The sequence below is a fragment of the Hippocampus zosterae genome, chromosome 19, assembly GCF_025434085.1.
Source record: "Hippocampus zosterae strain Florida chromosome 19, ASM2543408v3, whole genome shotgun sequence".
NCBI lineage: Eukaryota > Metazoa > Chordata > Actinopteri > Syngnathiformes > Syngnathidae > Hippocampus > Hippocampus zosterae.
The window spans coordinates 2,406,672-2,427,503 of record NC_067469.1 but is presented as its reverse complement, the minus strand read 5'-3'; the positions used below and the strand labels follow the sequence as shown (position 1 = coordinate 2,427,503).

At 47.2% G+C, this 20,832-nt stretch overlaps 4 protein-coding genes across 8 annotated transcripts; 3 read left to right on the top strand and 1 right to left on the bottom strand.

The window, feature by feature from the left end:
* Window positions 1–49: 49 nt before the first annotated feature.
* lrp11 (low density lipoprotein receptor-related protein 11) lies at window positions 50–6,200 on the top strand. The gene is made up of 9 exons (XM_052052332.1): window positions 50–815; window positions 1,737–1,894; window positions 2,456–2,597; window positions 2,693–2,818; window positions 2,905–3,102; window positions 4,414–4,581; window positions 4,689–4,745; window positions 4,867–4,956; window positions 5,031–6,200. The coding sequence occupies exons 1-9, from the start codon at window positions 113–115 to the stop codon at window positions 5,183–5,185; spliced, it is 1,797 nt and encodes a 598-aa protein (XP_051908292.1). The 5' UTR covers window positions 50–112; the 3' UTR covers window positions 5,186–6,200.
* On the bottom strand, window positions 6,169–10,750 carry pcmt (protein-L-isoaspartate (D-aspartate) O-methyltransferase). 2 transcript variants are annotated; one of them, XR_007960043.1, is made up of 8 exons: window positions 10,487–10,736; window positions 9,026–9,130; window positions 8,907–8,938; window positions 8,527–8,631; window positions 8,315–8,435; window positions 8,124–8,209; window positions 7,618–7,852; window positions 6,169–7,181 (listed from the first exon to the last, which is right to left on the bottom strand). XR_007960043.1 is itself a non-coding variant. In XM_052052376.1 (8 exons), exons 1-8 carry the CDS (start codon window positions 10,662–10,664, stop codon window positions 7,169–7,171), a joined length of 810 nt encoding a protein of 269 aa, XP_051908336.1. In that variant the 5' UTR covers window positions 10,665–10,750; the 3' UTR covers window positions 6,169–7,168. The 2 variants fall into 2 exon arrangements, 1 of the variants encoding a protein (XP_051908336.1); XM_052052376.1 differs by having other exon boundaries at window positions 7,683–7,852; window positions 10,487–10,750.
* nup43 (nucleoporin 43) lies at window positions 7,772–13,540 on the top strand. Of its 2 annotated transcripts, none has more exons than XM_052052365.1 (8): window positions 7,772–7,904; window positions 11,298–11,420; window positions 11,836–11,913; window positions 12,122–12,284; window positions 12,383–12,518; window positions 12,596–12,747; window positions 12,835–12,951; window positions 13,125–13,540. In XM_052052365.1, the coding sequence occupies exons 1-8, from the start codon at window positions 7,818–7,820 to the stop codon at window positions 13,352–13,354; spliced, it is 1,086 nt and encodes a 361-aa protein (XP_051908325.1). In that variant the 5' UTR covers window positions 7,772–7,817; the 3' UTR covers window positions 13,355–13,540. The 2 variants fall into 2 exon arrangements, with proteins under 2 accessions (XP_051908325.1, XP_051908324.1); XM_052052364.1 differs by lacking the exon at window positions 7,772–7,904 and adding an exon at window positions 10,885–11,114.
* Window positions 13,541–14,034: 494 nt separating this feature from the next.
* Window positions 14,035–20,386, top strand: lats1 (large tumor suppressor kinase 1). Of its 3 annotated transcripts, none has more exons than XM_052052292.1 (8): window positions 14,035–14,203; window positions 14,641–15,128; window positions 15,508–15,625; window positions 15,758–17,070; window positions 17,642–18,224; window positions 18,407–18,589; window positions 18,701–18,807; window positions 18,898–20,386. In XM_052052292.1, exons 2-8 carry the CDS (start codon window positions 14,802–14,804, stop codon window positions 19,405–19,407), a joined length of 3,141 nt encoding a protein of 1,046 aa, XP_051908252.1. In that variant the 5' UTR covers window positions 14,035–14,203; window positions 14,641–14,801; the 3' UTR covers window positions 19,408–20,386. The 3 variants fall into 3 exon arrangements, with proteins under 3 accessions (XP_051908252.1, XP_051908253.1, XP_051908251.1); XM_052052293.1 differs by having other exon boundaries at window positions 14,036–14,215; window positions 15,767–17,070; XM_052052291.1 differs by having other exon boundaries at window positions 14,038–14,215.
* The last annotated feature ends 446 nt before the right edge of the window (window positions 20,387–20,832 follow it).

Here is a 20,832-nt window from a genome sequence, read left to right as displayed (position 1 = left end):
ATGTTATACTGTATATGCATGCCGTCGTCACCGTGACAACGGCAATTTTTCCAGCATCGTCACAGGACAACCCCTCCCCCACTTGTACAATACAGAATTCAGACACGACTGGATGTACGATAAGTGGATGCGGGTTTTTTTTTTTCCTAGTCAGGCCGACTCGTCATCATCTGCAGTGTCCATCCTCACAGCAGCGGGGACTCAAGGAGCGGTGTTGGGCAAGTCAACAAACATGGCTGCGATGCAGCATCACCGCTCGCCGACGATCGCCGTCGTCGCCCCGCTACAGCTGCTACTGATTCTGTGCGCCTTGCGGCCGATCCACACTCGCATGACGGCCATATCGGATTTAAAATCCAAAATCACAGGAGTGGAGGAGCTGCTGGAGGAGTTCCGCAAGCAGCTCCAGCAGGACCAGACGTACCGACCGAGCGAGGTGTCCGACTCCTGCGTGAGCGAATTCAGCTCGACCCGGGAGAGCATCATCCGAGCCAAGGCCTCCATCGAGCAGGGAGCCACCTTCCTCATGGCTCCGGATCGAGTTTACACCTGGAGGGACTGCGTGCACGCCTGCTGCGCGCAGCCTCACTGCACCGTGGCGGTCGTCCAGGTGGAGCCGAGGCAGGCGGGGGACAGCCTCAACTGCTACCTGTTCAATTGCACCTACAGGAGCCAAAATGTCTGCTCCTTCGCTCCGCAGCCGGGTTTCGCTTCACACAGCCGCCCGCTGAACGTCTCGCTGGGGCGCGTTCTGCAGGACTCCTCCGGAGGCTCCGAGAACGAGAGGAGGCCCGGGGAGGCGGATGACACACAAGGTGAGACACTGCTCACGATGCTTGATCGGTAAATAACCCGAGGTGGCAAAAGTAGTCACACGCTGTACTCTGTTGAGTAAAAGTACAGCTAGGCTACTTTAATTTTTTTTATTTAATTAACCCTGGAGAAGCCAAGAACCTTTTTCTTCTTTGGAAAAATGATGAATTATATATTAAATGACTGATGTTATGTTCACTGAACACCCAAATATATGTTTTTTCCAAATATTTCTTGCATTAATTCTAATTTGGGATTCAGGCCAAATTTGACCCTTTAGGATTTAAGTGTAGCATCTGAGTAGCGGAATTTATAGGGGCCAAATTTGACCCCGTGGGTGCCCCAGGGTTAAAAAAAAAAAAAAAGATAAGTGTGATTGTTCTGTATGGAAGTGACTGGACTGCAATTTCAGTTTAATGGGAAGAAAACAAATAACAATGAAGGCAACTCCTCCATTTGTTAAGTTAGCTTGAGATGATCACAGGACCCCCCCGCCCCCCCCCAGGCAGATACAGTGAACTCAGAACTGGTTTATTGTCAGGAATGAGGGACAGGTTGAGGAGCCAGGAACCAAACGTGGTCAGGGGAACCAAATGGCGGTGTACAGGAAGGCGGGAACGCAGCAGCGAGTGCAGCTGGGAAAATAGCTGACGAGCTGGCAAGGGGTGGCCCTTTGTGCGACGAGGGCTGAGTGTGGCTGACCAGGTGAAGACTGACAAGTGTGTAGGTGAGACAGGTGCAATGATTGGGGAGACACCACACCGAATTAAGGGAAAGGTAACCAAACACACCGAAAAAAGAAAAAAAAAGTTTCATCCTTGATTTATTTGTATCCCGAAATGCAATGCACAGCATGTTTGTTAAGATATATTGAAATGCATCCATATTTATATCTGATGAGACTTTGTTGCTTTGTGTTGCAGAGATCGACGAGCCCCCACGCTGCGATGCAGGACAGGATGTTGTGATCCAGCTGCCCACCGACTGGGCAGTTTTGGACGGCCGCGACAGCGTGGACGACCACGGGATCAGTCGCTACGATTGGACTCTCGTGAAGGGGGACGCGGCCATCACCATGAAGGTCGGTCACTTGAAAACGTCGTTATGATCACTTACAGCAGCCGTGGCTTGGATCAATTAACCAAAGTCAAATGCGAGATCTATAAAGCTTTGAATGGATGAATAAACGCATACAATGTTTGCATTTGCAGTAATGAAGAGTCTCCATCGGGGGTCAGGTTACATTTGTTTGCTTCTGTTGAGTCAAGAGAGTGGCTTGTGGCCAGAGCTCGGTGGTGCATGGCAAAAGAGATAAAGAGTTTATCGCGTACACGCCTGTCTCAAGAGTCAACTTCAAGGTCAACGTGTTCTGTTTTTCGTGAACAAAAAAAAAGTATACAAGAAGTAAACACACTCTGCTGAGATTATGAAGCACAGATGAATAGTTTTGTTGTTGTGGACTTATGTGTACTGCATATTTGCTTCATGAAATACTTTTATTGTGAAACACTTTGCAGCCATATTTCCCATGCAGTACAATAATGGTGAAAATATATTTTTAATTCTAATTGTTGCGTGATTGTGTCTTTTAAACAAATGTGACTTTACATAATGTGTATGTGTGTTTGTGTGTCTTTTGCAGGCGTCTCATCCAGGGCTGCTGAAGATCACTGGTCTGCAAGAAGGCGTCTACACTTTCCAGATGACTGTCACTGACACATCGGGTCAAAAAACGTCAGACAATGTGTCTGTTACAGTGTTGGCACCAAAACACCAAGCAGAAGGCAATGACCTCACGATATGTCTTTTACAGCAAATGAGTTACTTATTCAAGAGTTGAGTTGAATGATTGATTGATTTAATTTTTTTTTCTTGGCAGTGTGTACCGGCCGCTGCTCAAATTACCAGTTCAAATGTGACGACGGCTGCTGCATTGACATCACCTTTGCCTGCGATGGGAAGCAGCATTGTCCCGATAGATCAGATGAAGATTTCTGTCCAAACTGTAAGAAAACACTCATAATCCCAAATGGAGAGCGTTGTTTTTGGCGTGAAAAAAAGTTGCCGCTCACTTTTCAAATCCTCGCCTAGTTGACACCAGCAGGAAGTCGGTGACCCACGCTGAAGGTCCGCCCATCCGCCCTCTTCCGGTGGCACACACTGTCCAGTCTCTGGACAGTTTTGTGCTTCAGACTGGGACCAGGATGACCAATGACAACAGTAGACCTTCTCAGGAGAGGAGCAGAGTCACACCCCCACCCAGTCAGAAGCAGGATTCAAACAGTCAAGGTAGACCATGTCGACACATACCATAATAACAACAAAGGACAATGTGATTGAATGTGTTCCATTCACAACTCTTAAATCGTGGTCTTCCATATTATTGTGGAGTTTCTATGAGGCGTTTTAGTGTTTATCCACACATGCAGGCAGATGGAGCCCATGTAGGAAGCCACTGAGTCATGGCACTGAGCGCTTAAATGCTGGCAGAGCCTCAATGCATTCTGCATTCCATGGGAAAACAGTTCTGTGCTTGCAGACTTGCTGGGCCTTGGAACAAAGTGTCTCTGTCCTCTCTGCCATCCAATCCCTTCGTTTGCAAAAAAAAAAAAAAAAAAAGACAGTTCCACCAATGCCCCTACACTGTTTTGACAAAGTGCATCTTCAGGAGTGTCACTTTACAATGTCATGTGCACATACTGGACAAACTAAATTCTTCAATCGTATGCAGTACAGCCCAAGCTAATGTCATGCAAGGTTATTGTGTTCGTGTGCATTGCATCTTTCAAATTCAGTGTTACCTTGAGACGCGAGTGTCATTCATTCCATGAGCACATTTGTAACTCAATACATATCCCCATGTCTCCATAGAATAGAACGGAAATGCCATTAACCTGTACTTGTCCCCCCCCACCACAAAAAATTGTTTTTTTTTTCAATTAAAAATAGCAATCTGATGTGGTAAATTGAGTATTACGTGTTCTTGCCGTGGCCACTGGTGTGCAGTATAACACAGTAGAAGAATAGACTTACTATACTGCGACTGTATGTGACTTGGTAAGATACTGTAATATTCATTTATTTTATTTTTGTATTCCTGTCAATATTTTAAAATTTTCAAAACAAAATGGATAATATGGCTTGAATAAAAGTTCCAGTCAGATTTTTTTTTTTCAAGCATAAGTAAACAATGTGGGTGGCCCCGTAGTCCAGTGGTTAGCACGTCGCCTTCACAGTGCAGAGGTACCGGGTTCGATTCCAGCTCCGGCCTCCCTGTGTGGAGTTTGCATGTTCTCCCCAGGGCTGCGTGGGTTTTCTCCGGGTGCTCCGGTTTCCTCCCACATTCCAAAAATATGCATGGCAAGCTGATTGAACACTCTGAATTGTCCCTAGGTGTGAGTGTGAGCGTGGATGGTTGTTCGTCTATGTGTGCCCTGCGATTGGCTGGCAACCGATTCAGGGTGTCCCCCGCCTACTGCCCGGAGACAGCTGGGATAGGCTCCAGCACCCCCCGCGACCCTAGTGAGGATCAAGCGGTACGGAAGACGGAAGTAAACAATGTGATTGAATTGTGTCTTCTCTGACTCTGTGTCTCCATAGACCCATGTTCCACTGCTCCAATTGTGGGACCTTGTAAGGGCACCTTTGCACGCTGGTACTATGACCATGAAGCAGGAGAATGCAAACACTTCCTATACGGTGGTTGCCAGGGCAACCATAACAACTTTCTCCAGGAATCAGACTGCGTCAGTGAATGTATACAGAAAAGTGAGGAGATGCTTTCCTTTTAAAGATGCTTGTATTTTTGAACAGGTTGAATTACTGATTACACTTTTTTTTGGGGGGGGGGGGGGGGGGGGGTCATTGTTGTGTAGGTCCGGGTCTTAAACCAGCTACTGTGGCTCCTCCCATCACCAAGCAGACTGAAATAGGTACTTGCTAATAAAGCCTGACTGAGATGTGTTTTCTTTGAGGCTGGTGATGATGAAGATATGAATTAAAGGCAGAACGTTTGACTGTTTTACATGACTTTGCGATTGTACTTCTTTGAAGCTGCTCCGGGAGTTTCACAGATCCAAGAGGGTGAGATCCCGGTCTACAAACGGTTCCCAGTAAAGGGAGGCCATCCGGTCGCCGAGTCAGGTCAGAACCAGGTCGGATGCGCGTTCGTGTGTCGCATCCACCCTTGTGTCCCACCCGCTTCTCTATTCTGCCAGGTGCCGTCCTCCCACTGGCACTGGGCCTGATCATCACCGCCCTGCTGCTGCTCCTGATTGCTTTTCGCCTGAGGCTCGTGCGCCACAAGCTGAAAAAAGCGCGACCCCTCACCACGGAGGAGTCCGACTACCTCATCAACGGCATGTACCTGTAGCCACAAACGGAATCTCTTGACACTTCCAACCTGGGGAAAAAGAAAGAATGGGAGCCACCAGAGCCCCGAGTCGGGACCTTTTGAATTTGCACTCTTATTTTTCCTGTAGCCTAACCTCTTGTGATTAGTTCCATGTGATCTTGGAAACATCCCGTCCCGCTCTGCTTTGCCTCATGCTTCGACATTGAAACCGTCCTGCTGCTGAAGGGACGCTGCCTTCAAAGCTAATGACATCTTCTGATGTTGGTGAGTCCATGAATACTTTCTATAGAAGTTTTGGGACCCCTGACCACTACGCATACTCAAAATATCGAGTCGGGCACTCTCTTAATCCCGGCTCACTATAGTTCAAAACAAAGGTTGTTTGGATGAAGCCAGGGCATGAAAATTTTCCCTCTCTTCTAACCACAGAACTTGCTTTTATTTTGATACAGTGCTTAATGATTGTCCCAAGACTTGATATCAGAGAATCTTTCATTTTCAGTCAAGTATGGTGCACTATGACTAGACAATTCAATAGAATCATAATTGTAACATGTATATATATTTTTTTTCAATTCAAAAATTTATTGTGCCATGTTTGTAGTCTCAAAACTCACCTGTGGATGGAAATGTAAATACAGCGAGACTAAGCCATAGCAACAGTTATATTGTACTTCTTTATCCTGCTCTGGAATGCATCCTTGCAAAGCTTCGTGTATTCGATGTATTACATTGAGCACATGTATTCATTCAAAGTGTTGTGCGTCATTTGAAATTCAAGTTTATTATATAAAAAGATCATTCGAACATTTACCACTGCATTGCACAGCCCCGAGAGTCACTGACTTAAATTTTTCAAATGCGTATATCAATATAATTTTCCACAGTATGGTGGGAAGTGGTGAGATTATCACAATTAAATAGTATCCGTGTTAAAATCCCAGTTCAGGTCCTCTTGTGCGGAGTTATCCGCATGCTGTGTGGGTTTCCACGCAGATTCCAAAGATACTCATGTCAGGTATGATTTATTTTTTTGTAAAAACTGCATGTCAGAGAGAGATGCAAAGACAGAATATCTTGTGAAGAAAAAGGGATTATGTAACAAAAATATTCTTACCCTTAAAATGGTAGAGCCCGGACGCAATGCAAATCCAAAGAATCAAACATAAGACGCATAACATAAACATAACTCTTTATTGTCATATGCCACTCCGGAATTCATAACAATCATCATTCAGTTCACTCAAAATAAATGTGCTTCAAGATTGTTTCTTTTCTTTTTTTTTAATCTTCCCTCAAGACAAGACATTCATTCATGAGAGCTTGTTTTGGCAAAGCAGTGACTGTGCAAATCACCAGCGGGGGGCCTGCATTTGATGTTTCTTGAAAGCGCAACGTTGCCATGCACGTGTGGGTGTGTTTATGGTCCGTCCGTTCTCTTTGGATGGAAAGCATTGCCGGGATGTATGCCGACTGCATCGTTGGGCGTGTAGTGCAACATCGTCTTGAGCGCTGCACATCAAACGGGATATGTGGGCTCACATCAGCGTGTGTGTTGCCAATACTGCAGTGGGCTGGGAGGGTGCCTTAAGATCATCTATTAGCAGAGAAATTGAAAGTGAGGTGGCTCACACACACGGCAGTGATGTGAAGTACCTAAAAAAAGCTCAGGCTTTCATCATTAAAGTCCAGCACACTTCCGCAGACATACGGTATTATGTATAAGTATATGGCTGATTCAAAACAAGGAAACCACCAAAAAAAAAAAATGTTATTCAGTAAATCAAAAAGTGTACAGCTTCAAACAGTCCCCCCCCCCCCCCCCCCCCTTCAGTCCAGTTCAGTGATACTCTCGAGTCCATCACGCTTGATGAATGATCTTAAATCAGAGGTTGTTAGGCTTTTGGAACAAAATTTAAGGACTGCTTGAGACCGCCCCCCCCAGTCTGTGTTTCGGTCCTGGTTCGATATTAAAAAGGTGGACTTGGACTGTCTTCCTGTTCAGAGTTCATCCCTGCAGGGAACAGAAGTGGTTGACGTTAGTAAAGGCGAAAAAAAAAAAAAAGCACGGCAAAATTAATCTCTTTGAAAATGAGCTACCAATATAAAAATGTCAATACTGTACAAATACAATCCAATCTGCAGTGTTGTCTACCTCTCACAGAGCAGAAGATCAAATAAAAAAATAGTTGCAACGTTCCAGATGATTATTCACGGGGTCGTGCTCACTAAAGCCAAATACAAGCCTCCGCAGTGTTGTTGCTTTTTCAAGTTTTGTTAGTCGAGCCAGTTGGAGTCACCCACCGAGTGTTTAAAAAAAAGTCAATAAAAAATAAGGACGGAAACGTGCAGCTACTTGGCATGGTATGGAAAAAGCAAAATATGTCAGCGAAGCAGCAAAATGCAGCCTCTTGTGATCCGTTGCCTGCTCCAAGCCACGCCCATTTCACCTTTTCCGCTGTGAGAAGGAGAGAGGTCGGGAGGAGGGGTGGAGGGAGAAGGGAGTCACTTCCACCTGGACCACTGCTTGTCTTTGTCCGTTAAAGGCACATATATCACCCCCATCAGGGCCTTCATTTTGGTGCTGCCGTCCTCCATCTTGTCGTATTGCTGCAGCATCTGGTTCCCCCCTGCCGGGCCCACGGGCAGGATGAGACGACCGCCGGGCTTCAACTGGTCCAGGAGCTGTGACGGCAATAGAAAAACCGTTTCAGCGGAGCCTCTCAAGTCCCATGAGGTGACACCGGTCGCAACTTGTCGAAGATTTTCCATGAATAACACACAAAACTCGGCAAATCAGGTTGATTGATGACTCGAAGTGTTCCAGTTGTGGACTTTTTGCGTTCCATGATTTTCCACGGGAAAATGTCTAGAAATCCCCCCAAAGTTCACTCAATCAGCATCCGGACCCAGACGCGGTTCCCCACTGTCCTTAAGATTTCCAACTCAGACTCACAGCTTGGGGCACTGTTGATGCTGCTGCGCCAACATGGATGGCGTCATAAGGCGCCTCGTCTGAGTAGCCATTTCGTCCGTCTCCGACTGAAAACACGGATGGGACCATTTACATCAGGACCGTTTTATACTATTTAGACCGTACCGCTCATGTACCTCGTCCATTTGCCCTCATCTGACAAAACGACTTACCTTTTAGCGTAACTCTTCCCGACGTGATCAAACTGGGGTCGTCTTTCTTCACGTTGTTTATCGCGTCGTCTACCAGCTCTTTGATGTGGTCAATGCCTACCACTTTGCCTTCAGGGCCTACCTGTAAAAGGCAGAACGGGATGCGGCACATGCTTGACACAATGACGAGGCTACAATGGCACGAGAGCTCTGACGCACCACTTGTGACTCACCATTCGTGCAAAGCAAACGGACAGGATTCCACTGCCAGAGCCCACGTCCAGGGCTTTGGCGCCCTCGTACAGCTGGTCATGTAGAAGCTCCAGCGCATACGCGTGCTGAGTGGCCACGTGGAGAAAGAAAGGAGTGAACACGACTTTCAAATGCTCATGTTGTGACTCTAATGGGTGTTTGACTAAATTCTCTTCAGCGAGTATGGATTCAAAGGACTTGTCACCTATGGTGCTCAGTTAAAGACAGCTAAAATCAATCCAGGTGCAAAAGTCCCCCCAATCTGAATAATTAAACAAAAGGTCAACATTTCCTATTAATGTTATCGCCGGTCTGATTGAATCCGCCGAGTGCCGGCACAGCTGATTGAGTGAATTCATACCATATGTGGGGCGCTGATGGTTGCTTGGAAGCCTTTTGGTTGAAAGAGATGGATTTGGTTGAGTATAGTTAGGCGATTGATTAGAATTTCTGACGACGTCTGTACACCGGAAAACTCACCTATTGACTGCGGCGAGTCCATGTAAGGGTTACACCTCGAGAAGTGAGCCCGGTCTGTCGCCAGCATGACTTCGTAGACCTTGTCGGATTTAATGATGCCATTTTCTGCGGATGCAAAATGGCAAAAACACATGACATCGCATTCAAGCAGATGGTTGCCAGCCAATCATTGAGCTCATAGAGGGGAAAATGTTCACTCGCATTCATATTGATGGTAGATTCTGAGACATCAATTAACCTAAAAGGCTTTTTTTAAAAATGTGTATTTGGGGGATGGGGGGGTCTCTGCTGAGATTCAAAGGCAGGCTCACTAACCACAACCCGTGCGGAGTGCTGACATTCTGCGCAAGTCATGCAAGTTAAAGGCTAAATTTAGATGCCTTTATGTAAATTGGGCTGCTACTACAACATGCCACATTGGGTACATGGCCTCAATCTAATGAACTGTAATACTGTTGTATTTGCGTTAGTAGCGCGCTACCACTGCAAAAACGATGGTGATCTCCATAGATTTGTGATTCCAGTGTAATTTGCAGACTACAAAGTAGATCTTTACATACTGAATACCTGTTCGGCCATCAGGCAGATGACATCCCAGGAGCCGGTAACATATTGACAGCAGAAACTGTTAAGCCACCTGACCTTTCGACCACAAAGGCGTCACCATGCGTAAGGTCAATGCAGCTCTTGGATTGGCCATCACAAGAGCGGGTGTGGGGAACATTAAGCCTATCGGGAACTGAGTGAGAGAAATTTGATGCAAATATACCCAATCCATCCACTTTATTTACCACTTGGCCTCATTAAGGTCACAGCTGAGCTGGAGCCCAAGTGTCCAGCGATTGGGTGGAGACCAGTCCAGGGTGTCCAACGCATTTTGCTCCAAGTCAGTTTGGAAAGTCTCTATCTATGTCATCCTAAAGCTTGCTGATGAGCTGGTCATTTGAATCGGGTGTTTTTGGTGGAGGGACAAATCTAAAACAGGCTGGATAGGGGCTCTCAAGTACCACATTTGGGTACCCATGCAATACAGGCTACAGCAGCACATGCTGTACAACAGTTCAGCTGTCCGTGTCATTCAGGAAGGAATCAAGTGGATACTACATTGATAGCATCAGTGAATGTGGGCAGGGTGCCTGTCTGGCTCTGCTATCGTTGCTTCCTCCAACGTCCCCAAATGACGCACATGAAGCTAACGAGCTAAGCGATTCAAACGAAAGACATTTGATGACCTTGAATGGGCATTTTTGTGTGTCTCTCGGTGGCGTCCACCACGGACGCGTGCTCGCGTAAGACGACGGGAGCGTGGTTTGTTGGAAAGGGGGATAGAGAGTACAACATGACACTTAGCTTAGCAACCTAGCCCCAACTCTTGGGCGCAATCTCCAAATTTAAAGCGGTTGCAGGCAACACTCGCGTTTGCCTCACGTCGCTGCTGCTGTCCCGAGCATGCAGACTTACTGCGCAGATTGTTGACGAGTTCTGCGTGGCTTGCTCCTCCGGATTTCCACGCCATTATTATGCAGACTTTGCGGACTAAGTAGACAGCAGCCGTCAGTGCCGCGCCTGCGCCAAGTGTTTTGCCGAGGAAGCTGGCAACCTGCAAAGCAGACGGAGCAGAGGATACGTCACCAGACATCCACGGTGAATTTACAGCGGGGTGGCTCGTCTTTGACGCAGTATCACGCAGAGTGATATCGTTTCATGAGATGTAATTAATTGCTTTATATGCCTCTTCAACGATGTTTTTTCCACATCGCACACTCGTTGGATTAGCAGATTTTTAGCTGTAGTGGCGACTGTGACCGCTAGAAGGGGTGCTACCTATTTTCGCCTGGACTTAAGATTGTCCTAGTAGCACTTCCGTAGCGTCGCGTTGACTGGAGCGGTTGGGTGTTTGGCGTTGGAAGCTAAAGCTAGCTCCAATATACGTACATTTTAGCAAAAGAAAACAAACAATTCTGCTCTAATGGAAAGTATTAATGCGAAATACGTGTCTCGGAAAATTAGTAAAGTCAGATGGCGGCCGGTATCGCTTTCATCTCTGCAGCAGCCCGAAATCTTTGCGACTGGCTCTTGGGATAACGAGGTTAGTCGTTCATTTATGATAATGTGAGTGGTTTTTTTATGACCTCATGCCGAGCCACGATCTAGATGCGATTTGTGTGTGTCAGAGCTGTGTAATGAAAACGTGCATTTTCGTATTATCGTATTTGCGTTAGCGTCACTCAGTTGTTTTTTATTCGATAACTCAAGCTCTGTCCCTTTACAGGACAACACAGTTTCAATCTGGACTATTGGAAATAATGGAATTTCTTCTTTGGAAGAAGGATTCGATGGGGACCCAAAGCCGCTGTGTGAGCATAAGCATGAGGGAGATGTTCTCGATCTTCAAGTAAGTCGATCATTCACCATTATGTTTATAAGCCGCCATATACACAGTATGTATTGATGGATCATGATTCGGGATTGCCATCAGTACCGACACTGTACGTCTGGACAGTAAATTAAACTTGGAAAAGTGCTAGTATGTATATTTGAGTGAAACCTGGGTCAGGTTCAAGAAATGTACGTGTTTCCTGAAATCGTCAAGAATCAGTATTTGGTATCAGCGCGTATTCAAATGGAAGTATTTGTGTTCATACTCGGTCTTCGGAAAAGTGGTATATGCCTCTCTCATCATGATTGCGTATTCCTGTCTAAAGAAGCTGAATAAGCAGTAAGTCATGTCTGATTGGAAATGTATTCTTATTGCACTGGAGTTTGCAAATATTTTAACACGGACTGCTTTCATTTAATTTTCCCTCCAGTTTCTGGACCAAGAGAAAGTCATAACAGCATCATCAACCGGAGGTGTGACCATTCTCCGCTACAACAATAACAATCAGGTACATCAAATATTATTTATGTGTTCTGACTGATTTTGCACTATGTGGTTAGGGACAGTAGTGCGAAACGGGGGATTTAATCTGTCGTACAAGTCAAAAAATAATAATAGGTTGGCATTGCTTACATTAAAACAGGTTAATATGAATTAAGGTCTCACTTGGCGACAACAAACTGCAACGGGTGATTTGTTTTTTTTGTTGACTCCAGGCACTCTCCGTCTCACACCAGTGGGCAAAAGCGCATCATTACCCTTGTGACAATGCCCCGTGTACTAGTGTGGTGTGCAGCAGCCCTGAGATTGTTAGCGTTGGTGAAGACGGCAGGATTATTGTCTACAGAGCTGACCAGGGAGGAATCATTCGAACCATAGGTTAGCTCTAGAATACGGTTTCTGCTCTGCATGCTTCGGTTCAAGTTTTAGATTGGGATAGAGCTCATTAATAATGCCCAAAAAAAACCATCTTACAGATAATGCAGATAGCAGTACAATTCATGCTGTGACTTACCTGAGAACAACTGAGATCCTGACGGTGAATTCCATCGGCCAACTCAAGATTTGGGATTTCAGGCAACAGAGCAACTCCCCATCGCAGATTCTTTCTCTGTAAGATCTCACAAGTCACAAAAGCTGCATCACTTTATCCTCCAATGACAGAAACTAATCTAACGTTGTCATTCCAGCTCAGGCGATCGTGTCCCCCTGCACTGTGTGGACCGACATCCAAACCAGCAGCACATCGTGGCCACGGGAGGCCAGGATGGAATGCTCTGTGTTTGGGACGTGAGGCAAAGCAACACGCCTTTCTCACTCATGGAGGCGCACTCTGCTGAAAGTAGGATTTTCGCGATGAAATCGTTTTTTTTCCCCGATTTGTTGCAGACACTTTCAAATTCAAATTTATACGTGATGCTCTGTGCAGTGTGGGAAGTTCACTTCCACCCAATGAATCCAGATCATCTGTTCACATGCTCAGAGGATGGATCACTGCTGCACTGGGAGATATCTTCACCTTCAGACATGCCATCCTTCCTGCAAGGCAAGTCTGATAAACATTGAAGACAGTCTGTTTTATTCTTTCTTGGCTGCAAAACTTCTGTCACGTCAGCTCGACTCATGCTGCCACATAATTAAGTTTAGAAAACAAAAAGAGGATGATCAAACTGGGGTTTTTAGTCTGTACTGAGTGGTGTTTTTAATTGGTTTTTCCAGGTGGTAGAAACAACAGCATGGTATCCCGCAGTGCGACAGCTCCTGCTGGAGGCAACCAGTCCCTCATCAATGCATGGCTCAGCGGAGACTCAAGTAAAGGTCGTCTGGAGACAACTCACATGCTGCCCAGCCAAACGCTGTCCGTAAACAGTTTGGATGTACTTGGACAGTGTCTCGTGTGCGGTACTGATGGAGAGGCTATATTTGTTAACAGACAAGTCCCAGTTTGAATGCTTAGCAAATGTTTTGTTTTTTTGCAGTCTCAGTTCCAGTCATACATACTGAGTTCATTTGCAATGCATTTTAATGTCCGTGATTGATCAAGTCTTTGTGTGTATCAGTCCCAGCCAACTATTTTGCATCTTTTTTTGTATAAATGTCAATTTAATACTTTTGGAAATAAATTAATAAATAAGCTTTGTGTGATGATTATTTTGCTTGCAATTGGCTGGCGATCAGTCCAATGTGCATCATTTCAGTCTACTTTTTTTAAAGTTTGCTTAGGATTTGAATCAGTACTTCTACTTTTACTAAATATTTTTGACACGTGTATCAGTACTTCAACTTACGTTCAAAGTGTGATTACTTTTGCCACCTCTGGTTAGTCCTAACAGTGTAACTATGAAAAGTGCCAAAATATGCGAAAACAACCCGCATCCGGGTATTTGGAGGGACTTTGTGAAATTCTTCCCAATTACTTCCGGCCAAGACTTACAAAATAAAAAGTTTGCAACGAATGGACTGAGTACGTGAGCTGAAATTGAGTTGCTTCATTTTTAAAAACAGTAATTTTACAGACTATAAGAAGAAACATTGGTTGTGTCACATTCTGAACGAGTAGCTCCGTTTTCGTTTGCCTTGATTTCTTTTAATTCGACGATAACTGGAAGTGTTCTGTGATGTTTTTGTATAACTTGTTCTCCCTACTTGTCATTCAGCTATCCCAGGAATTCAACACCACACGATATCAGCTAGGCTCGCCACAATAACGACATTTTGTTCAAATCGTATTATTCGTTAGCGTTACAGGATCGTAAGCGGGTGACAATTAAACACGAGTTGGGGGAAAGCGCACTTATGTACGTACACTGGTGAGTTGTCAAACGCGGCAATTGGTTCTGTTGCGAGCTAACATGCTAAGTATTCCTCAAGCCGTTGTGGCTGCGTTAGCTTAGCATCAACACACACATAGGCCGCGATGCTAGGGGTACTTGTTTGTCCGTTTAACTAAGTAGTTTTACAGATGTTGTTGAACGATGTGTTCGACGGAGGGCTTGCCGTGTGTATTCTTCATTTGCTTCATACGCTTTTAATGCCAGCTCATGCGCATAGTGGCACTTAACTTGAATTACCAATGACGCCAACACCGGTCTTGTTTCGTGATAGACATCGTGCCAACTTTTCGACTGAAACGGCATTTCATTGACACATTGATCGAAATTTATTGCCCATCTCATTCACGATGTTTATGTCTTCTCTTTGTCCCCTTTGTCCAACCTGTTGGACCACTTGACAGATGCTCTGAATGCCTCATGACGGACAGTGCACCCATGTCAGCCAAATCCAAATGTGAGATTGGTCTTTAAAAAGACCCCCTGCCTCCAAGAACCTCGGCTGAGTCCTTGACCTGTGTCACATCCTCTTCACCCCCCTCATCGTCTTTGTACATGCTCTTACATGAAGAGAGGCGAGAAACCAGAGGGCTACAGGCAGATGCGACCCAAAACGTTCCCCGCCAGCAACAGCCAACATATGCTGAACGAAATCCGGAACAGTCTGCGAAACCTGTCTAAGCCTTCCGACCCATCCAAAGTGGACATTAGTGGGAAAATGCTCCCAGAGGACTTAAGGCAACAGGGGCGCTGCTATAACCCCAAGAACCCTCACCATAAGGCCTTGCAGGAGATCCGCGAGTCCCTGATGCCTTTTGCCAATGAGGCCAGCACTTCAGCGGAGCTCAACAAACACATGTCGATGGAGCCTCCATTTGCTAGCTTTGAGGAGGTAGGAGCAACGCGTTTGTATTCAGTCAATAAAAAAAAAAAAGGTCACATTCTGCACATAACTCAGCGATTCATAATCACGAGGCGCATCTTGTTTCTGGAAGAGCTATTTGAAAAATGTCCATAATGCCAAGTGAAATGCCAAGTATGACATGAATTTGATGAAAGAAAAAGTTTAATAGTTTGAGAAAATTCACGGTTTGTCTTGATGCCACCAAGTATTTTGCTTTTACTTTAATCAGTTCAATTGTATTTGCTGTTGATATTTACATTAGTTTTTTGATCATAAATAAAAAATGTGAGAAGATGCCAAACACTTTTTTTTTTTTTTACTGCACTGCACTGCACATACATATTCATCTTGTCGTATACTCGTGCAGACTACTGGTCGCAGTGTGGGGACAGCTGTGGAATACATGACGAAGGTGCCTTACCAGGACTCGATGAGGGAACAGATTGATGCCGCCAGTCCAAACACTGCATGCCTCAAAGCCCCAGGTAGGTGAACGGCCAATTGAGACGAACAGTACTCCACCCTTCCCTGCCATTTCAAAAATGTGTTATGTTAAGAATGTGTAGAAATGTAATTCATGGTTCACATTGTTTTGCATTTTACCTACTCCTCGAAAGGCTCGAAAGAGTCCCTGGCTCCTCGCCATGCCATGATGTACCGCTCAGACAGTCCGGGGCCTCCCTTCCCGCAGGGTCACCCTGGCAACAGCCCGTGGGTCAATCTGCCCCTGCCACCCCAAGTGCGCAGCGTCACGCCTCCTCCGAACCGCGGGCCGATGCCTCCGGCATCTTCCTGGGACAGCAACCCGTCGACCAAGCGCTACTCTGGCAACATGGATTATCTTGTGCCTCAGAACCAGCGTGGCATCAGCCCGGTGCCTGTGGTCCACCAGCCCATCATCATGCAAAGCTCGGCAGGAACGAAGTTCACCTTCCCGTCAGGCTGGTCTCAGAATGGCTCACCTCAGGCAGACTACATGGCAGGAGGCAGCAGGCAGCCTCCTCCCCCCTACCCGCTCAACCAGAGCAGTCGTCACAGTCCCACAGACCAGCAGATGCAGGCCGGGGGGCCCGCTTCATCACCGTCGTACGCTACTGCCGGGAGCATCCCTCAATCCATGATGGTTCCCAATCGGAACAGCCACAACCTTGATGTGTACAACATAGGGCCCCCCCATTCTTGGTCCCAAAGCTCCCTCGCCCCCAACATGCCCACGTCTTCATCGGGCAGTAGCAGCAACCAGGATCCGTCTCGTTCGTGGCAGCATAACATGCTCGTGCGCTCCAATTCCTTCAACAGCAGAGCACCCCACCCCGCCAGCTCGCAACCGTCTGCCACCACGGTCACCGCCATCACGCAAGCGCCCATCCTGCAGCCCGTGAAAAGCATGCGAGTCCAGAAACCCGAACTGCACACCGCCGTCGCCCCCACGCACCCTCCGTGGATGCAACAGGCCGCTCCCGCCGCCCCCGCTTACCCGGAGCCTTCGGCTGCCGTTCCTCAGATTCCCGTCGCGGCAGAGGTCCCCAGCTACCAGGGCCCCCCGCCGCCTTACCCCAAGCACCTCCTCCAACAACAAGCTGCGCCGTCACCCCCGGCGTATGAGCAAGGAGCAGCTAAGCACGGCGCAAGCAGGGAGGAACCCGCGGAAGACGAAAGCGCTTCGGGGGACGGCGGCACGCGAGAGAAGGCGGCAGAAAGTGCGGAAAGCAACGCGGCCGCGGAAAAGGAGAAGAAGCAGATCACGACGTCGCCCGTTCCCCTGCGCCGCAACAAGAAGGACGAAGAACGGAGGGGGGAGTCGGGCCGGGTGGCTTTGTACTCCCCGCAGGCTTTTAAGTTCTTCATGGAGCAACATGTGGAGAACATCCTGAAGAACCATCAACAGCGTATCCGCAGGAGGAAACAGCTGGAGAGCGAGATGCAGAGGGTGAGACATCGAACCCCGAGACGCGACCGAGTCATCTTTCCTGATGCAATTCAACACTTTGCAGTCTTTTGACTTCCTTTTTGCTTCCCGTATGGTCTTTTTCACGCTGCTCTGTTTTTCCTCGGCTCTTCTTTCTCTCCTTGCTGTCACGAACAGCTGAGCTGAGGTAAAAGTATCCGATTGTGATGGACACGAACACCCTCCGCTCTGCTCTCACAGAGGCATGATTGCTTCGCATGCTCTTTCGTGTCTTCCGTTTTTTTTTTTTACTAGTCATGACATTGCATTTTTGAATTGAAATACAGTGAACCCCCGTGAATCGCGGGGATATGTTGCATTAGGTGAAAATTCACGACTTCTCTCACACACTTTGAAAACATTTCAACTCTTTAACAGTATTTTGCAGTGTCTCACTTCCACTCGCTGGCTGATCTGTCTCAAGTCCATTGCCAATTTGGCGAGGGAACACTGTATTGCTGAGTGTTTTTTTTTGGGGGGGGGGGGGGTCTGCATGCAAGTTCCTGTCTGCTTACTGTGGCTGCTTGCTGACCCGTGACCGTTGGCTGTTTAGGTGGGCTTGTCGACAGACGCCCAGGAGCAGATGCGCATGATGCTCTGCCAAAAGGAGTCCAACTACATTCGGCTAAAGCGGGCCAAGATGGACAAGTGCATGTTCAAACGAATCAAGACCCTGGGCATCGGCGCCTTCGGCGAAGTATGCTTGGCCAGGAAAGAGGACACGGAAGCCCTGTACGCCATGAAGACCTTGCGCAAGAAGGACGTGCTGCTCAGGAACCAAGTGGCTCACGTCAAAGCCGAGAGGGACATCCTGGCCGAGGCCGACAACGAGTGGGTGGTGCGTCTCTACTATTCTTTCCAGGATCGGGACAACCTCTACTTTGTCATGGAGTACATCCCCGGCGGGGACATGATGAGTCTTCTCATCCGGCTCGGCATCTTCAAGGAGGAGCTGGCTCAGTTCTACATCGCCGAGCTCACCTGCGCCGTGGAAAGCGTCCACAAAATGGGCTTCATCCACCGCGACATCAAGCCCGACAACATCCTCATCGACCGAGACGGACACATTAAGCTCACAGACTTTGGCCTCTGCACCGGATTCCGCTGGACTCATGACTCCAAGTATTACCAGAGTGGTGAGTATTAACTCTTCATCTAAAATCAAAGTGCCGTTTCAATCTAGTGCTGCGATTGTGAAGGTGGGCCACATTATCGGTGGGAAGAATGTAACGCGGAAAGCTTGGCGTCGTGGCACAACACAACATTTTGTGTGCATTTCGTCGCGCGGACTTGGGTCATGCTTGTGTTTGGTTTGCAGGGGACCACGTGAGGCAGGACAGCATGGACTTCAGTAAGGAATGGGAGGACCCGGCCAACTGCCGCTGCACGGACCGGCTCAAGCCTCTGGAGAGGAGAAAGGCCCGGCAGCACCAGCGCTGTTTGGCGCACTCGTTGGTGGGGACGCCCAATTACATTGCGCCTGAAGTTCTACTCAGGACAGGTGACTGCTCCATTGTCGGCATGCCGAAATTACAAGTTTCACTGTTGTTTTCTTCAGTTCATTTTCTATTGCAGTCCGATTGGCAAATGTTTGCACTGTTCTACTACGTAGGATACACCCAGCTGTGCGATTGGTGGAGCGTGGGTGTCATTTTGTACGAAATGGTCGTCGGACAGCCTCCCTTCTTAGCGACCACGCCCCTGGAGACACAGCTCAAGGTATGTGGAGCACAAGTGGAAAGGATACATGTTTGTGACCGACAGAACGAGATGCCCCCGGTGGTTCAGCATGTCGCCCTGTCCGCGCAGGTGATTAACTGGAAGACCACCCTGCACATCCCCCCGCCCGCCAAGCTCAGCCCGGAGGCGTCGGACCTCATCGTGAAGCTGTGCCGCGGGCCCGAGGACCGCCTCGGCAGGAACGGCGCGGACGAAATCAAAGCGCACCCTTTCTTCAAGACCATCGACTTCTCCAGCAACTTGCGGCAGCAGACGGCGCCGTACGTCCCCACCATCGCCCACTCCACCGACACGTCCAACTTCGACCCCGTGGACCCCGAGAAGCTGTGGAGCGGCGACAGCGACGGCAAGGACGACCTCGGCGACACGGGCTGCTGGTTCCGCAACGGCAAGCATCCCGAGCACGCCTTCTACGAGTTCACCTTTCGCCGCTTTTTCGACGATAACGGCCACCCGTACAGCTGCCCCAAGCCCATCGCGTACGAGGGCCTCACCGAGGACGAGGCGGACTCCGAGGGCCCCGAGGGGGAGGCGCCCGATGGCCCGCCGGCCCAGGGCCGAGATCTCGTCTATGTGTAGCGTTCCCGGACCTCATAGTGACACTTGGTGATTAGCATGTGCTGTGGTAGGACGGTGTGTATGTGAAATAGGAACTCCTCGCGTCCAATTGGAAGATGAGCGAAAGCTTTTCCAAATGGAATCGTGCCTGTCAGCCAGATAAGTCAGTCATCAGCTGCTTGTTGTACACCCATGCGACCTAATTTGGCATCAACTGCCCTCAATCTATTTTTTTTTTCATTGGCTCCTCAAGCGCTTAATTTATTGAAGAACTCCCAACTGACGATGTTCACATTTAGTATGGGGACTTTAATTGAATCTTTATTAACTTATATTTTGACTGTAGCAACTGGGACCTTCACAAATGTGACTGGTACATAATTAAAGTATAGATTGCTCCCATTTATTCATTGCGGTGCCCCTACCCCCCCACCCACCACCAAATACGCAGTTAATTATCAGACTGGTATTAAATATGTATGTAGAAGTTGACCATTGATTGAACTTCAGTAGCTTTTTGTTATTTTTCTAATTTATACCCATATTTATAAATGAGGTTGTACACAGATTATGTAAATATTTCTTTACTCTGTCACTGATTTTTTTTTTCTCTCCCTAAGGGCAGGCCCTCTTCAATGTCCACTGCTGCTGCCTTTTACTCATTAGTGTTGATAGTTCTACCTTATGCTCATCTCCTCCAATGCACTAAATACAAACGTTTAGTCTTTAGACACTTAAACACTTATTTTTTCAAATCTTGTCAAAGAAACTTAGCAGTTTACTGAGTCAAGTGGATTGATGATTCCATAACCTCCCTCTGTACATTCTGTGCTTAGCAATGAATTCTGAATGTAGTTTTTAGACTTAATGGTGTCCCCTTGGCCTTCTGCACTGGCGTGTTACCACACAAGAATGACAATTGTATTGTGTGTGTGCACTGTTGCTCGAGAGGTTTTGTGTTGGGGAAGCAGGTGATCAATAAAGAATGTCAAGAATGAAATGGTTCACACATATAAACAGACCGCCTTGGATTTAGTGCTATGTCAAAAACCGGCCTTTCCAGACACAAAATTGTTGCTTTCCAAGTTGTTCTAATAGGAATAACAATTTACTGTAGACTAATGAGTTAATTTAACACACTAGCTGTACGGCAGAGTCTGGCATTTTACGGCCCGCGGGCTCTTTCTGGCCCACAGAGCTGCTTGTAATTTAGAAAATAAAACCTGCAGTACTTCCCAAATTTTTGATAATGCGTATTGGGTTGCGGCTCGGCTCTTATGGGCCTGTGAAAGGTTTCTTGGAATTAAGAAAATAAAACCTGCTTTCAAATGTTTGCAACTTGCGTGGACTAAATCAGCATAACTTTTACTTTGAAATTGTTCACGGCGTGCGCGCGTCGTTTACGCACAGGTGCTCTGGCCGAATCGCCGTGATTAGCAGCAAGTC

Excerpts from the sequence above, each read along its gene's own strand:
- lrp11 (XM_052052332.1), top strand. The coding sequence starts at position 113 with ATGTACGATAAGTGGATGCGGGTTTTTTTTTTTCCTAGTCAGGCCGAC. Across the intron at positions 3,103-4,413 it reads GCAGGATTCAAACAGTCAAG|ACCCATGTTCCACTGCTCCA; the intron begins GTAGACCATGTC and ends GTGTCTCCATAG. Across the intron at positions 4,746-4,866 it reads CACCAAGCAGACTGAAATAG|CTGCTCCGGGAGTTTCACAG; the intron begins GTACTTGCTAAT and ends ACTTCTTTGAAG.
- pcmt (XM_052052376.1), bottom strand. The coding sequence starts at position 10,664 with ATGTCTGGTGACGTATCCTCTGCTCCGTCTGCTTTGCAGGTTGCCAGC. Across the intron at positions 8,632-8,906 it reads CCATCAGCGCCCCACATATG|CACGCGTATGCGCTGGAGCT; the intron begins GTATGAATTCAC and ends GTGGCCACTCAG. Across the intron at positions 8,436-8,526 it reads CCGTTTGCTTTGCACGAATG|GTAGGCCCTGAAGGCAAAGT; the intron begins GTGAGTCACAAG and ends TGCCTTTTACAG.
- nup43 (XM_052052364.1), top strand. The coding sequence starts at position 10,995 with ATGGAAAGTATTAATGCGAAATACGTGTCTCGGAAAATTAGTAAAGTC. Across the intron at positions 12,519-12,595 it reads CCATCGCAGATTCTTTCTCT|CTCAGGCGATCGTGTCCCCC; the intron begins GTAAGATCTCAC and ends TTGTCATTCCAG. Across the intron at positions 12,748-12,834 it reads GGAGGCGCACTCTGCTGAAA|TGTGGGAAGTTCACTTCCAC; the intron begins GTAGGATTTTCG and ends TGCTCTGTGCAG.
- lats1 (XM_052052292.1), top strand. The coding sequence starts at position 14,802 with ATGAAGAGAGGCGAGAAACCAGAGGGCTACAGGCAGATGCGACCCAAA. Across the intron at positions 15,129-15,507 it reads CATTTGCTAGCTTTGAGGAG|ACTACTGGTCGCAGTGTGGG; the intron begins GTAGGAGCAACG and ends ATACTCGTGCAG. Across the intron at positions 18,225-18,406 it reads CTCCAAGTATTACCAGAGTG|GGGACCACGTGAGGCAGGAC; the intron begins GTGAGTATTAAC and ends TTTGGTTTGCAG.